Genomic DNA, 17,827 nt, shown 5'->3' with positions numbered 1-17,827 from the left:
GTGTGAAGTGTGAATCAGGAGCTATTAATTCTATTTTTTTTTTTCAATGACAATTCAATTCAAATTAGCTTTATTGGCATGAACAAAGAGATGTTATTGCCAAAGCACATAAATTCATACAATACATTATATATATTCACAACACACTACACTCACCATATATACATTAATCACACACCATATTCATTACATATTATACATATACATATATCATACATATATTACATATTCTATAAGCATTAATGAACGATTACCCATACAGCATATCTCAATGTCCTCACCCGATGCGGCACGCTCACAAAACCCCCACCTAAAATCTGGTGTCTCCCTCAGGCTGTGACAGGCAGACACATATTTAGCAGCCAGAGGAGCTGCTGGCCCAACTGTACCATTTTAGTATTTTAATATTACCTACTTACATTTAAATATATTAAATATTTTATTAAATATATCTTATATTTTATTGAATATATTAAATATTGTATTAAATATGTTAAATATTTTATTACATATATTAAATATTTTAGTATTACCTATGTACATTTGAATATATTAAATATTTTATTAAATATATTAAATATTTTAGTATTACCTATTTACATTTAAATATATTAAATATTTTATTAAATATATTGAATATTTTAGTATTATTTATGTACATTTAAATATATTAAATATTATATTAAATATATTAAATATTTTAGTATTACCTATTTACATTTTAACATTTTAGTATTACCTATCTCTTCTAAGAAATAATAACAATAACGATACATAAACAAATAAATACAAAGAGATAACCAGAAGACAAAAAATAAATAGAGAAAATAAAGTAAAACCAAAACAGCACAGACTGTACAACGAGAATCCAAGAAGAAGCGACCTGATTGGCTGTTCTCTGAAGACTCTAACGTCTGATTGGCTGGCGAGCTCAAATCCGGAAATGTATACAAACTATTAATTAATTACAAAAGAGAAACTGGTGTAATGAACATAATTACATCTTGGAATCATAGAGTATTGTTTTTATTTGTTTTTATTTTTTATTCGTTTTTGTTTCCTGACAAATCTCCAGCTCCACACTTCATCCAGGAGGTGGCGGTACTGTTTGCCAACCGCCCCAAACAAAACAACAAAGAAGAAGAAGAAGCAGGAAGAAGCAGGAAGAAGGTGACGCAGGGTCATGAATTCACGAGAAGAGAACAAACCTTGCTTCAACGTGTCAGCTGAGATATTCTAACTGTATTCACATGTCGTCACTCTCTCTGAGGAGTTCATGTTGGTGTTAGGTTTTGTCACGAGCAGCTGTTCGCTCAGCATGGCCTCAGCTCCTCTCTGCAGCAGAGCTGAGCTCCCCTCTCCTGCAGCACAGGTATCCAGCATGTTGGACTCTGCTGCAGATCTGATGATAATGCACAAAGATTTTAAGGCAGCTTTCGACACCTGCGACAGAGGACTGAGGAGTCTCTCCAACACGGAGCACGAGGACAGCAGGTGAGAGTGATACACACGTGATGCACACCTGTGGCATGAAGGTGGACTCTGACTGTGTCTAATCTGTCTCCTCAGAACTGGAGATCTGAAGGCTGGGTTCTGTATTTTGGGGATTCAGGCTCTGGCTGAGCTGAATCAGTGGCAGAGGGTGTTCTCCTGGATCCTGCTGCAGTATCAGGACCAGGTCAAGATACCTGCCAAGATCCTGCAGATGTGGTGAGTAGAGCTTCATCTGTCAGTCAGATTACTACAGATCAATTTAGATGCTGATTTAGGTGCAACAGTCTGTTATCCTCACTGTTGAATTCCTCTCATATAAACTTAAAGCTTCATAACCTGGAACAAAACGCGCTTTTCCACTGCAGGAACTTTCCCCAGGGTCTAAATTTGGTTTAGGGTAGTAAAACTCCCACGTTGAAAAAGCCCCCTAGCACTTTCCAAAAGTCAAGACACTCTGGGGAGCGGGGCCTGCAGAACATTCCTGACTGATAGTCACCGCAGTGTTTTCATTTCACATGCCCACCACAATAACATTACACACACAACTGTGACTCACTTGGTGTGATAACTTCTCTGAGCCTGAGCGTGTGAATATGTCTCTGTCAGCCCTCGGTGTTACAGTCTGAAGTGTGACCCTGTAAACTGGAGACCTTCAACTGAACATGTCAGTGTTTGTCTGGTTTACTACAGCTGTTGAAAACATACAGGACAGTCAAACATTATGAACTTTACAGACAAAAACAAACAATCAAATAACAACAATATGGCAGTTCTGAAAAAATAAACAGAAAGGCAACCCAACAATAATGAAGTTAGTGAATCAAAACTTCCCTTTAAGTGATGGGCTCTAACCATAGACTGTATAAAATATGGACGTAGTATCCGTGACGTCACCCATCTGCTCCTGAGAGCTGTTTTGAAGCAAATGGACGTCAGCAGCCATATTGGTAATGCGGAACTCAACTAGGCAGAGTGTGACGTAGTGTGAGTCTCTTAGCCAATGGCTGTGTGTTCCCGACCGGGAGTCACGTCAGTCATGTCCTTATTTGGGCAAAACTCGTAATCTTAATATCTTCTGAACCGTCACGTTAGAAAAAAATTCACCCCCCGTACAGTGTGTGCCATTAGAGAGATTAGCGTTGTAGGGCCAAGCCGTTTTTTGAACCAGGCTGTAAACATGTTTATTAATGCTGCAAAGATCGTCTTTTTCCCATTCATATCTATGTAGTTTCCGGTGTTTCTGCAGCCAGCCTCAAGCGGATTTTCGATGTATTGCAGTTTATAGCACTTCCGCATTGGCTTCATCGTTTGAGACCGGAGTTTGCCGCTTGGCTCTAACAAGGGCAGCAGATTAAGAGTTTTATAATGGGTATGACTTATCTCTAGATTTAATTTCAGCTTAGTGGGGTATCAAGCTTGTCTCTAATGTAGTCTACAAAAGGTTTCCATGTTCTCTCAAACTTATCAGAGGAGTTATGTATTGTGAATCTCAGTTTTGTAAGTTTTAGGTGTTGCATCACATCTCTCAGCCAATGAGTCCAGCTCAGGGAGTGAGAGGATTTCCACTGGAGCAGGATCAGCCTCCGAGCTAACAAAGTTACACATTTTGTTATTCTGAGATGAGTTCCTGTCAGGTTCTTATTTTTATCTCCGACTATCTCTAAGATAGCGATCACAGGATCAGCTTGGACTACCTCATTAAAAACATCAGACAGTGTTTGGAAGATGGAGCTCCAATAAGTAGACAGATTTGGACAATGTCAGAATGAATGTGTGCTGCCGTCTTGGCCAGGTCACTCTTAAAAAATAGGTTTTAAATCTCAATGAGTCTCTTACCTGGTTAAATGAATAAAGAAAAATGTGCTAAGGAGGCAGGCAAGAGCTTGCATCTATCACAAGTTGAGTTTTCTAGTTTGTATTTTTATTAAATTGTCAAAATATCCTAATCAGAAAACGTTTAATGATGGTGATCTAAAGATGTTTGCATCCGTCTGAAAGTCTGCAATTAACAGGGTCGCTCTTTAAGCTGAAACACCTGTTGAACCCTGCCATGGATTTTAAACCAGTCTTCTTGTTTTAAGTCGAGCATTTCTGGTGTTTTGAAGCAGCTCTGTGTGGCGTGGTTTGTCAGTATGTTGATCTAGTAAATGGAGATAAAGTTGTATGTAGTCTGTGTCTTGTTCAACTGACATATAACCAATCCACTAGAGCAATGAGGAACCAGCACAGGCATGAGGACGTTACCCTGCAAGGAGGAGTGAAGGCTGGTGGTGCCAGCGCTGTTAGTGTTAAATAAACTGAGCTCAGTTTGTCTGTTTTGAGTGTTTTCTACCTTTACATTAGAAGGTTCCTCTGAATCTAAATCTCAGTTTAAAGGATGAAGAAACAAGTCTCATTGGAACATCTTTAATCAGGACCTGGTCCAGTGTGGACTGGACAGAAAGAAAACAATGACATCTCAAAAGTTTCTTGAATCTGAATCTGTTTAAAAAGTCTGAAGACTCTCTGAGATAATCTAGTCCAGATCAAGGGGCAACCTCTGGTCTCAAAATATGAAGCCCATGTGGAAGTTTTATAAACCACAGTTCATTGAGCATCTGCTTGAGGCTGGCTGCAGAAAAACGGGAAACCACATACACACCCACTCAAAGAAGACGATCTGTACATCAGATGTTTGAAGCCTGGTACAAAAAATGGCTTAGGTCTGAATAGCTCATTTCTCTATCAGCACACACTGTACAGTGGTTAATTTTTTTATAACCTGACAGTTCAGAAGATATTATGAGTTTTGCCCATTTAACGACATGGCTGACTTGACTGACAGGTGGGAACCATAGACTGTAAATAAAAATGGACAGCGTTGCTCCGCCTCTTCCCGTTGTACGGTTCTGAAGCCAAAAATCCCTCTCCTGGGCGCCGCCATTGTGCAGCCAGAGCCTGCGAAGCCACTGTAACCCTACAGCGTGACGTCACAAGACGCTGTGTGTCCTTTGAAGTTTCACTCCACGGCGGCTGTGAATCAAAGGAAACCAGGAAGTAAAACCCCGTTTTTAAAACTCTAATAACCAAGCGGCAAACTCCGGTCTCAAACGATGAAGCCAATGCGGAAGTGCTATAAACTGCAATACATCGAGAATCCGCTTGAGGCTGGCTGCAGAAACACTGGAAACCACATAGATATGAATGGGAAAAAGACGATCTTTGCAGCATTAATAAACATGTTTACAGCCTGGTTCAAAAAACGGCTTGGCCCTATGAAGCTAATCTCTCTATCGGCACACACTGTACGGGGAGTGAATTTTTTTCTAACGTGACGGTTCAGAAGATATTAGGATTACGAGTTTTGCCCAAATAAGGACATGACTGACGTGACTCCTGGTCGGGAACACACAGCCATTGGCTAAGAGGCTCACACTACGTCACACTCTGCCTAGTTGAGTTCCGCATTTCCAATATGGCTGCCACCGTCGATTTGCTTCAAAACAGCTCTCAGGAACAGATGGGTGACGTCACGGATACTACGTCCATATTTTATACAGTCTATGCTAATAACTAACGAAAAAGAAACTTTTCAGGAAAAAGAGGCCTTGAACAAAAAACAGTGAAATACTAACTACATATAACCACAGCATACGGATGTGAGAAACATTCGTACGACGTGTATTTATTTTTATAAGTTTGACTGCTCCCCCATTCAAATGAATAGGGGAGACAGATTTTTTGACCTATACTGCAGCCAGCCACCAGGGGGCAGTCACACTGCTGAAAGCCTCACCACCAGCCAACGGAACCTCTCCCTTGGTGGGAACACATAGCTGTTTACTCAGAGGCTCAAAGCCCACCTCTTTACCTCACACTAGCTCAACAGAAGTCAGGTTGAGTTCAACATTTCCTATATGACTCCAGCCGATTGGCCTCAAAACAGCGCTTCAGGAACAGATGGGTGACGTCACAGATACTACATCCATTAATTATACAGTCTATGGTCCAGATCTGACAAGTGTCATGGCTTTGGGTCAGGACCTGGTTCTCTTAACTGTCCCACAAACAGCCGAATCAGAGGCTAACTTTAACATCGTCACATATGGCGAGTATTTACGGTATTGTTTCCTTTAACATCAGTATAGTGACATTAAAAGCTTTGTGTCTTTTGTATTTGTGTCATGTTATTCTTCTAAAATCATTCATTTTCAGAATCAGAATAAAAGAAACATCATCAAACAGAAACAGAGATAAATAACATAACATAGTATTAATAAATATCTGCTGACGTTTTGCTCAAACGGTCAGAAAATAAAAATGCTCACTGTGATTTCCAGTGTCTGTTCTTTATATGAGGACAGTCTTAAAGGTGACATATTACGCTTTTTTTTTCATCAACATATATTGGTCTAAGAGGTCCCCAAAACATGTCTTTAAAGTTTATGCTCAAAAAAACACTTTGAAATCAGATTTTGGTCTGCCTGAAGAACCCTCTTCTTCAGTCCTCCTCAGAACACTCTGTTTTCTCTCTGACCACGCCCCCTCAGGAAGTGGATGTGCCCTCGGCTCTCCAGCACGTTGATCTAATGTTTACATGTTGGCTGAATATACACGGCTGCTCAGAGATCACGTTACTTCAACCCTCTGAATCTGATCCAGAATCTGATCCTGACGGAGAGGCGCCTGCAGCAGGACCTTTCTGAATGATTGGTCACAGATTCTGGGTTTCTTGTTGTTTTATTTGTCAGCATGTCGACGTGTGTCTTGGGACACAGCTATGAACATGTAGCTATGTGGCTATGCTAACTAGCGCTAGCACTTATCCATGATAAATAAAAATCATCCACTAGATCTTCAAATCTGCCTCAAAACCTTTGTGTTTATCAAGACAGCCTACAACTAGCATGCCTCCGTCCTAAGCTCCTTGTTAGCACACATGTGTGCAGGGAATGAAAAACGGAGGAGGGGTTGAGGACTGAACAAGCTCCGAGCTCTGACTTCCGTTACAGACCGGATGGCGTTGTGACGTATGAAAAACACTGAAAACTGAAACGGCTTGTTTCAGCACACATTTACAGAAAGGTGGAGAAATCAGAACAGGGGCAGAATGGATTCTTTTCATTTTCGGGGGGTTTGTATGCCAGGGAAACATATTTCAGGTAGAGAACCATTAAAAAGTCGATTTTGCATGATATGTGACCTTTAAACCCAAAGATATCAGTGTACCGTCATATCAGACTCACCCTGACAGATCTGTGTTCTCTCTTGTTTTGCAGCATACTTCTGTACTCTAAGGTCGGGGAGCCGGTGGTGATGCAGGAGGCAGCCAGAGTTTGGTTACGCTGCCCGTCCAACAGTGGAGCGAGCGGCTTCGGGACGGTGGCGGAGCTGTACCTGCTGCACGTCCTCGTGCCTCTGGGACACAAAGACGAGGCTCTGGAGCTGATCAAGGGGGATGTTGGAAGCGTAGCCTTCACAGAGGACCAGAGACAGGCGGCGCTCGAGGTCTTAAAAGAAAAGGAGACACCGAGGGAAGAGCCGCCTGAAAGTCCCAGATCCAGTCCTGAGCCTGATGCGTCTGCAGCTGCTGCCTCCACTCAAGGTCTCACGTCTCAGCTCAGCAATCGTGAATCCATCATAATAAATCTAATAAGTACGAATAATAACCTTGTGGTTTTGTGTTTTCCAGGATCCATGCTCCGTAAACTTGAAGCCATGTTCAGGTGTTTGTACAGGAAGGTGTTTGCGAGCTGCTCCGGCTCCTTCTCTCTGCGGAGACTCTTCCTGGCCGCCGTTCTCCTCTACATGCTTCTCCTGCGTCTGGATCCAGGTGGGCTCAAACTCTTTCTCTCTCTCTCTCTCTCTATCTAGCTCAGGATCCTCATGAGTCCTGATGAAGTTTGATTCATGAGGTTATAAATGAACGTTCCTCCTCTGTCCCCTCAGCTCTCCCGTCCTCCTTCATGTGGATCTCCAAACTTCACCAGCTCCTCAGACAGATGTGGACCGTCATGTTTGCACCGTACTACAAAGCTGTGACTCAGAGCAAAAGACTCTGAGAGACTGAACGATCCTTTCTTTTCTTTTTTAACTCTGTGAGAGAAACCCCAGTGAGAGTTTGTTTACAGCTGGATATCTTCTTGCCTTTTGTTCCTTAAACTCACGTTCCCAGCAGTGTTTGCTGATTCCTATTGAAGATACCAGCAGACGTTTGAAGCCTCCACGCTTCTCTACAGATGTTTGATTAAGTGAACTTTAATTATTAGAGGGAAGACTACACTACAGATAACAAACTGACAAAAACTCAGCATCAGAAAGACTAACACGAACAAACGCAGAATGCCGCGCTGAGCAGGAGACGTGTTGCACAGAGCGTTGAACACTCAGGTTGTTGAACACTCAGGTTGTTGAAACAGCCATGGGTGTGGGAAGTAAGGGTGCGGCTGTTGCTGCAGCTGGTCTGGATGCATAATAAGTAGGCTTTAATTAATTAATTAATTAAGACGATAAAAGTTTATTTTTATTACTTTAATTTTACTTTTCTTTAAAGGACTTGCACACTTGCAGGACTTGTTAGGGACTCGACCTCAGGGTGCTAAGCCACATTTTGAGTTATTTAAGTGAAGCCCCGACAGTTTGAGGGAAAGAATGTAGTTTATTATTCGCCGGCACCAAGTTTTTGAAGATCACAGTGAAGTTGTATTTTCATTCTGATACTTAAGCTGCAAAATGTATTAAGCTTTATTGTGTAGCGCTGTACATGCTCAGTTTGCAGGTTAAATAATACGTACGTATTCCGGTGTTGTTGTTGGTGCAGGACGCACAGGCCTGTCCAGCTTTAGGGTATTTTATTTTTGTCTGCTATGCCATGCTGTCTAGAGTAGAAGCTAAATCTGCATTTGTTTTGCCTTTGCTGATTAATGGGATTCATGTGAATGTACCTGATGCCTTGGCCGTGTGTCAAGTTCAATGCGCGCTGCAGCCATTTGGCCCCGTTTCCTCCATAGACTGTATGAATTATGGACGTATTATCCCGGTGTTCACCAATCTGTTTCTGAAGCGCTGTTTTGAGGCCAATCGGCGGTGGCAGCCATATTGGAAATGCTGTCGAGCAAGTGTGACGTAAAGAGGCGGGCTTTGAGCCTCCCAGCCAACAGCTACAGTGTTCCCGCCTGTCAATCAAGTCAGCTGTGCCTCTCATAATGGATAATTCGTAATCTTAACATCTTTGAAATTGCAGTGTTATGAAAAAATTCACCCCCCGTACAGTGTGTGCCGATCGAGAAATGAGCTATCCAGACTACACTCGTCTTTTGTACCAGGCTGTAAACATGTTTATTTCTGCTGTAAAGATCGTCTTTTGTGAATTGGTGTGTATGTGGTTTCCGGTACTTCCGGAGCAGGCCTCTAGTGGACACTCGATGAACTGCAGTTTTTAACACTTCCGCATTGGCTTCAACAGGTTAGGCTTGTGCCCCTTACTGTACAACTGGATCTGGGAGTTGCAAATCAGGCATTTGAGACATTTCATAGCAGCCTATGTTATATTAGAATGTGAATTTGTAATGAAAAATAACATGCATATGCACTACAGCATTTCAGTTGCATACGCAGATGCAAAAAGAAACAAATAAGCGCCTCTAACTACAGCACCCTAAACTTAAAACCACTTCCCACAAATGATGAAACTAGGATGAGGGAGTGTGGCACTCACAGGGAGGAGCTTAAAGTGTGACAATGACTTCCTGTGGTGCAGAGAGTAACAGATGAGCTCTGTATATCCGGCTCCTCCCATGCCATCTCTGACCCTGTGGATCAGTGTGCTGGTGTGTGTATAAACCTTTAATTATGTAAAATATATCTATGTTAGTTTATATTTTACTCTCTGTTGATAATGTGATTTAATTATGTAAATGTATGCTTTCTGTGTCAGCTTTCAGAGAAGTCCTGTCTCACCTGAACATATGATTTCATTCAGTTTCTCTTAATGTGGGGAGTAGTGTGAAATGTGGGGAGTAGAGAGCGGGGGAAGACATGCAGCAAATGGTAGAAGTCGGGAGTCAAACCTGAGACCACTGCGACGAGGACTATAGCCTCTGTACATGGGGCGCATGCTCAGACTGCCAGGCCAGTGGCGCCCAAATGTGTCAAATGTAAATTTTAATAAATAAACTGAACTAAACCTGTCGGACTTCAGGATCAATATTTCCTCATCCGAATGAAACTCCTGATTCTGTAAACACACAGTTGTGTAAAATAACAAACCGTTCAAAGATAGTTCTTCCTGATGAATCACATGGTTACTGATCTATTTACATACACACTCAGGTCATCACATGTACACTCAGTCCCAAACACAATCCCTCTCCCTGTGACTGCATGCAGGGCGAGAGAGGACGTGACAGAGCGTGCCCGCCCTGAGCTGAAGGCTGGCTCTCCCTCTCAGGTAAGGTTGGAAACCCCGCTAAAGTGCCCTCTTGGATTCCATTGTAGTAGATAAAACTAAAAATGGCTCTCTCAGGTGCTCTTTCAGTGTAAAAAAAGATGAGAAAATGCCCTCTTGATGGCCCTGAAATGAATAAAACATCAAAAAAGTGTGCTCTATAGTCCCCCAAAAGGTAGTAAACGCAAAATAGTGCTCTCTGGATGCCCTTCAAATGTATAAAATGCAAGAAAGTGCCCTTTTGCTGCCCCTTAAATGTATAAAACGCAAAAAAGTGCCTTCTGGATGCCCTTCAAATGTATGACACAGAAAAATGCCCCTCAGATGAATAAAACAGCAAAAAAGTGCCCTCTATATTTCCCAAAAGGTATAAAATGCAAAAAAAGTGCCCTCTTGAGACCTCTTAAATGTATAAAACTTGAAAAGGTGCCCTCTGCCTGCCCCTCAAATTAATAAAACGGCGAAAAAGTGCCCTTTGATTACACCTAAAAGATATAAAATGCAAAAAAATGCAGTCTGGCAGCCATTCAAATGTATAAAATGCACAAAAGTGCCCTTTTGCTGCTCCTTAAATGTATGAAATGCAAAAAAGTGCCCTCTGCGTGCTCCTAAAAGATTTAAAATTCAAAAACGTGACGTCTGGCTGCCCTTAAATGTATAAAATGCAAAAAAAGTGCCTTCTGGATGCCCTTCAAATGTATGACACACATAAAAATGCCCCTCAGATGAATAAAACAGCAAAAAAGTGCCCTCTATATTTCCCAAAAGGTATAAAATGCAAAAAAAGTGCCCTCTGTATGCACCTCCAGGGAGTTCAATGTTTAAAATAAGTGCCCTCTGTATGCCCATGTAGTTAAAGCTAGGGTTGGTAGTCACAGAAAACTAGCATGAATTTGAATGTAGCATTTCCTTGGGACACTGACTGCAGTTTGACTCTCATTTCATCATTTTATTAAGGTTTCAAAGAAACTAAAAATGAAATGAAATCATCAAACTGATTTGTGTTCATGTGTTTCATGTCAGTTTTTAGAGGACAGGGCTGAGGATAGAGCAGGAAACAGGAGGAGAGAGTGGGCCAGCTCTGAACATCAGGTCAAATCTGTGCCCAGAGAGTCCTCACGCATTATTCTTTGGAAATCAAGAAGTGCTTTGAAACAATGAGCTCACTTCCAGCTGTGAAAGCTAATCTTTCTTATTAAATTCCTCACAATCTTGAGTCATATCTTACAGTTAAATCTCCTCAACGCGTGTAAACATAGAGTCAGTATTTCATTTCTTTTTAATGTCTAACATCGCATGTCTGCTGCTGTTTTTAAGATAAGTTAAAGGTCACTGCAGAGTTCAATCCAGTCTAACTCCAGTGTTTGTGCATGTGCTGCTGCTTTCTCACACACTCTCCCGACAGCCTCAGAGGAAGTAAAATCAGGACTTAAGTGAGATTAAAGAGCAGCACTCGCTCATACTTCCCTCAGCTGGTTTGTCTAAACTGGGATTTTCCAGTGAAAGTCTGGAATTTCCCCCTGGCTCAAATAAACAGAAAACCCAACAAAGAGTATCAGTGCTAAGATGTTTGTAAAGAACACGTCTGAGCAGGTCTAATGATGTGTGCATGAGTGTGAGGGTTTTAAACTCATTAGAAATTCTTCTTTAACAGCTTACTCTGAGATTTATCTGTGACTCAGCGAGAACATACGTCACAGCGTCTCACACTCACAGCAGTCTCACACTCACAGCAGTCTCACACTCACAGCAGTCTCAAAGTGTTGACCGTGACTTCCCCACATGCCAGATCTGGATTTCATAACGCTCCTGCTTCTGTGGGAGGAGCACTCATCACAGCATGACTTCACCTCGAGTCACTTACACCCTATGATTAAAGTAACACTGGTTAGCCTTTATGAATGGACATATTTCACACTGAGTACATTTCTGTTTCCACAACAAGCCACAGCCTCTAAAGTCGAATGATTAAGTGCTTAAAACTGCAGTTCCTCGAGTGTCCGCTTGAGGCTGGCTCCAGAAGTACAGGACGCCTCATTAACACGCATGTTAAAAAGCTTTAAGGGTTGCACGTGTTTACAGCCTCGTGTTAAAAACAGGTTTGGTCGGAATGGGTCATTCCTCTAGCGGCACATGCTGCACGGAGTGAATTTATTTATAGCTCCTTTGTTTTGAAGATATTAATGTCATGAGTTTAACCTGGAGGCTAAAGGCTCGCCTTAACTCCACCTCTTTCCTTTTTGTTAGGTCAACCGAAAGTTAGTTTGACTTGGCATTTCAGATATGGTGGCTAATGGGTTCTCAAATGTTTTATTAATTTAAAATATGACCTAAATTCTCCATGCATTTTCACCAACCATTGTCTTTGTAGCTGTTAATGCTGAAGCTGTGAAATGACCATAATGTGTCAGATTATTGAGGTTGATATGACTTACCACCTGGAACATAATAGTAAGCTGTGGTAAGAATATTTGAGCCCCCAAACCTGACTTCACAATTAGATCATTTTTTGTTTTCTTCTTTTAGATTATGAGGTATCTCACATGAAGTTATACAATACATACATTTTTACTGCTTATAGTGATCACAGAAAGTTCAGATAGAGACACCTCCACAGATCTGTAAATTACGGTGACAGCTAGCATGCTTATATCAACAGAGCTGAGGTCCACTACTTGAGGGAAACCAGATGTTAAGAGAAATGTGTGTGCGTCTTGGACATCACTTAAACCCAGGGGCGACGCCAGTCATTTTGTTTTATGAAATGTAAAACAAAAGTCAAATATGTAAATTTGTCTCCAACTTTGTAAAAGTGTTTCATCCTTTGTAAATTAACATTGCACTTCCCAACCACCATACTTATAAGAGGTGTGTTTATTTTAATTGGAACATTAAGTTTAAAAAAAGACAGTCTACTTCATTTGAAATCATTACATGCAGAGCCGTGGGAAGTGGCTTTAAGTTGGGGGTGCTGTAGTAAGAGGTGCAATTTTTTTTTCTTTTTGCATTTAGGTTACTTATGCAACTGATAGGCTATAGCGCACATACATTTTATTTTTATTCATCTGGTTTGAATACAAGCTTTCAAGAGATCTTTTCATTATAAATTCACAAATTGCAACTTCCATACCCCGTTGTACAGCAAAGAGCATACAAGCCAAACCGGGTAAAACAGGCCCAAAAGGCAGTAAAGCGCATTGAACAGAACTTATCCAAATACATTTAGTTTTTAAGCAGGCACATACACAGGGCCCATGCATCAGGTTATTTTAAAATGAATAATTATTTAAAATTGCTATAGCTATTTCTCAAATCTTCCTCAGGCAGTACATTTTCAGAAAATAATACTATGGAAAAAAAAACTGATTTATTGTTATTGTTATTGTTGTGATTTATTTCAACTTATTTATGCATCCAGAAAAAAATGTGTGATGCCTTTTCCAACAGTGGGTGCTGCAGCACCCTCAGCACCCCTACTTCCCACGGCCATGATTATATGGAACTCAGGGGCATCGCCAGACCCCCTTTACTGGGGCACGTGCCTCAGTATAAATGAGCTGTGCCCCAGTATCAGGGGCGGACTGGCCATTGGAAGTAAAGGAAAAGACTTTAGGCGCAATTGTTAATGTGTTACATCCACTGCAGTGTTTCCCATACATTCATTAATTCCTAAACAAGTGAAGTCCCACTATCCCCAGCACTGCTTTGGGTTAAAAAAAAACCATCATTAAATTCACAACGGTTTGAAAGCTTTCCCTGGTTATAATATTCTGTAAATAGAGATGCAGCTTTTTGTTTCTCATGTAGGATGTTTGGTAAACACATGAAACATGACACATTTGTGAGCACTGGTTACACTAACTAGAAAAAAGCTCTGGATCTCTTTAGAGGGCACGAGAAAACACCTGCCCATAAAATGTGTGTGTGTGTGTGTGTGTATGTGTGTGTGTGTGTGTGTGTGTGAGGAAGGGGAAATTGTAGGGGACCTGTGCCCCAGTAGAGCTTTATGCCTAGCAACGCCCCTGCTTAAACCTATATAAAGGACGTGTTTAGTGGCCTTGGGAGGAGAGACACAATCTGGCTGAGCCGTCTTCCCAAGCAGTCCGGAATGCTTGTTCGATACTGGTGTTGTTTTCCTGTAATAAACCTATTACTCTAAAAGCAAGCCAGTGTCACGAAGTTCCTTCTGCATCTACACATCACGGGCTGTCAATATACGACAATTACCAGAAAATGAACCCAATAAAATCTGTTTAAATGTGGAAACCAGCTCTGTTATCCTGAGACAGAAAAATGAAGTCAAGATCATCAAAAAACAACCAAAGAGGAGTGGTTATCACTGGAAAGGTGAGCACAAACGAGTATATCTGGAAACATGTCAGCTTGGAGCTGCTGTAGAAAACAGTTCAGTGATTTGATGTAAAATGCACGGTGGCTGAGAAGTGCAATGCAAATTTACAAAATCAGAAATACTTTTACAAGAGACAGATCATTTTTTACCAACGCTGAAACAAATTTACAAACCCCAGATTCTGACTGAAAAGGAATGTACCAATGATTTTCAAAATAAAAGACTTCTGTAATATGAAAATGTGCAACAGCTGGGGAATTAATATATGAAAGCTTTCCCTGGTTATAATATTCTGTAAATAGAGATGCAGCTTTTTGTTTCTCATGTAGGATGTTTGGTAAACGCATGAAATATGACACATTTGTGAGCACTGGTTACACTAACTAGAAAAAAGCTCTGGATCTCTTTAGAGGGCACAAGAAAACACCTGCCCATAAAAAGTGTGTGTGTGTGTGTGTGTGTGTGTGTGAGAGAGAGAGAGGAAGGGGAAATAGTAGGGGACCTGTGCCCCAGTAGAGCTTTGTGTCTAGCAACGCCCCTGATTGAACTGTATCCCTCATCTAAAATAAACATGAGCACTTATTGGAAATCCCTGAACTCCCCTCAGGCTGCAGAGCCACTTTAAAGCTCCAGGAAGCGGCGAGCTGCGTGAGTTCTACGTGACGTCAACACGCAGAGAGCGCTAATGAAGAACAGGCTGATGATGCGCCGCGCAGACAGCACAGACAGAGGAGGCAGAGAGCAGCTGGGTGAGTGAAGCTCCTTTGGCATGAAGAGTTCTTAACATTTCAGAAGAGGAACCAGTCTGAAGTTACTCTGCGTGTTTCATTCTCCGGGCTGCGGGGTTTGTTGTTGACACGGCTTCACAAAGAAATCCACGGACACCCGAGACCCTGGTAAGTTACTGACGATTACGAAATCATGTATTTATTGTATTGCTAGAGAGGAGAAGTGGAGATTTCAGCCTGTTCTCGATGTGTCGTCTTATATTTTGCTTCCCTGAAACCATGTGGCCTCGTGCCTCCTTCAGGTTCATTTTCTTAATAAGCGCGTGCGAAAGTTTTAATGATAATACGCCAACAAATTAAAATAAAGACGCACGAGGATAGAATCATAACTCCTGAACTGATGTTTTACTAGGTGGCAGCTACTTTGAAGCCAAAGTCAGAGAGAGAGGACACTGTACACATCTCTTTGACTCTTTAATATTTTATTTAAACCTCACACTTGGAAGCAACACCAGCAGGAACTGTTACAAAGTCACTAAATATCTGTTTTGACTGTCTAAGAACCGGATATCGATTTTTCCTACTGCTTCTAAATGCATCAATTATTCAGCTCTTCCTGTTGATGTGGTTTTGGAGAAGTGAGGCTCCACTGAAGAGATTCTTTCCTATTATGCTACCTCTGAATGTTCTCAGCAGACCTTTACTGACATGTAAGGGTCGGACCTTTACTGACATGTAAGGGTCAGAACCCTCATCATGCCCTAGATAATTTAGCTATCCCCATAAAAACATCAGTAAGGAATCTTAGAGTCATTTTTGACCAGGACTACCAAAGAAAGTTGTCCAGTCCTGTTTTCACCAGCTCAGAAATATTGCGAAGGTCAAGTCCTTTATTTCATCCAAAAACTTAGAAAGACTCATTCACGCTTTTATTTCCTCCCGCCTTGACTTCTGCAACTCTCTATACTCCTGTCTCAATCAAAAATCAATCCACCGACTTCAGACAAAATGCAGCAGCTTGGCTTTTAACTAGAACAAAAAAATGTTCCCACATCACCCCAATTTTAGCATCCCTACCCTGGCTCCTTGTTGTTTTTAGGATAGATTTTAAGACACTTTTAATCACCTTTTAAAGCCCAACATGGACTCGCCCCTCTATACATTTCTGAGCTTTTATCCTACCATGAACCAGGACTCAGTCTGAGATCCTCTGGCAGTGCTCTGCTTGCTGTTCCACGGTCTAGACTAAAAACTAAAGGCGGCAGGGCCTTTTATTGTCAGAGTCCCCGACTGTAGAACAGCCTGCCAGAAGAGATCAGACTTGGAGAGTCAGTCCTTTATTTTATTTCACTACTCAAGACACACTTTTATCTTAAAGCTTATATTTTAATCTTTAATGTTTTACCTCTCATTTGCTTTTATTGTGTTTTTTAATTTTAATTTTAATTGCTAATAACTTTTTAATAATTGTTACTTTATAGGCTCTTGTTTGCTTTATATATTTATTTTGCACTGTCTACTCTGTTACTGTAACACTTGGATTTCCCCGTTGTGGGACGAGTAAAGGAATCTCTTATCTTATTGTTCTTGTGAAGCACTTTGTTACTTGTATCGAAAAGTGCTAGACAAATAAAGGTATTATTATGTGTGTCCTGCAGTAACCTTATATGCACACATTTAGTCTGTCTGCCCGTTTCCTAGAAACCTGCACACTTATCTTAAATCCTCAGTAAATACATGAACAATGATCTGATCCGTTAATCTGATCCCTTTTCTTCACATACAGACGTTTTCCCTCCGCTCTGGGCGTCATGGTGGCAGCAGTCCTCAAGATCTACTTCATCGGGACAGCACTGAGTGTCCTCGCCGTCTTCTATGGGATAATAGACTCCTTTGGCGGCCTGATGTACGTCCAGGACCGTCACTATGTTTTGGATCTGGAGCCCCACACACAGAGGCAGACGCCCTCAGAGAACCAGGGGAGAGGATCCACCGTGACCAAGAACATCGGCTCATGAGGGAAACATAAACATGGCTGCTGGATGGATGCGCTGTGGGACTTTATATAAAGACAGGTTGGACAATCACAAGGACACGGGTCTGTCCAGCCGGCTGGATGAGTTCGGCATTTAAAGGTGCCTCAGCAGATCTCTGTGACCCGCTCTGTACAATCTGCTGTCAGACACCGAGCAGCTAAATGTGTTGGAGCAGCTACAAATGTGACGAGATGCATGACAGCACTACTGAACAACGACTTGCACTAAATTCAGGATGTTTTTCACTTTCAGATGTATATTTGTATATTTGTAGTTTTATTAAATAAAAGGAATGAGATGATTGAAATAAGAACACTCCAGACTCTTCTTAGAAACAGAAAGGAAATAAGACCTTGTTATTGTGATGAGTAAAGCTGAGTCACTTTGTCTGAGGTGAGAAAGTATTGTGAAAGTCTCTGCACCAGTGGAGCCTCTTTCAAAAGTTCACATTTAAGAATGTTTAAACCTTAATATGTGACAATGATTGACCCATGAGGTCGCTTTAATCTAAAAACAATACAAAGACAACTCCAGCGAGTCACACTTGCTGTGCCTCAATTTAAGGAAGTGAATTGTGCACCGTCACTCCTCAGAAGTGTGTGATGTACAGACAAATCATTAGCTGCATGATATTTTAATCCTCATTGTGCTGTTGGATGTTGCTCTGACTGACCCAGCAGGTTCAGCAGGCTCTGAAGCACCATGGTTGTGTGTCTGGGTTCTAAAAACTCTGATTTGATGGTCCAGAGAGCGTGAAAACCACAGAAACAACCAGGAAGTGCGTTGTATTGAA

At 41.4% G+C, this 17,827-nt stretch overlaps 1 protein-coding gene and 1 long non-coding RNA gene across 2 annotated transcripts; both read left to right on the top strand.

Moving 5' to 3' along the window:
- Positions 1-1,123: 1,123 nt before the first annotated feature.
- pex26 (peroxisomal biogenesis factor 26) lies at positions 1,124-9,663 on the top strand. The gene is made up of 5 exons (XM_034674014.1): positions 1,124-1,494; positions 1,570-1,710; positions 6,753-7,078; positions 7,166-7,306; positions 7,423-9,663. Exons 1-5 carry the CDS (start codon positions 1,277-1,279, stop codon positions 7,533-7,535), a joined length of 939 nt encoding a protein of 312 aa, XP_034529905.1. The 5' UTR covers positions 1,124-1,276; the 3' UTR covers positions 7,536-9,663.
- A 5,271-nt stretch (positions 9,664-14,934) lies between these two features.
- Positions 14,935-17,349, top strand: LOC117804959. The gene is made up of 2 exons (XR_004629307.1): positions 14,935-15,166; positions 16,785-17,349. It is a non-coding gene; the product is annotated as an uncharacterized LOC117804959 (long non-coding RNA).
- Positions 17,350-17,827: the final 478 nt, after the last annotated feature.

The sequence above is a fragment of the Notolabrus celidotus genome, chromosome 21 (assembly GCF_009762535.1).
Source record: "Notolabrus celidotus isolate fNotCel1 chromosome 21, fNotCel1.pri, whole genome shotgun sequence".
NCBI classification, from domain to species: domain Eukaryota; kingdom Metazoa; phylum Chordata; class Actinopteri; order Labriformes; family Labridae; genus Notolabrus; species Notolabrus celidotus.
Note: the sequence above shows the minus strand (reverse complement) of the source record. Positions and strands in the feature narration are given on the sequence as shown.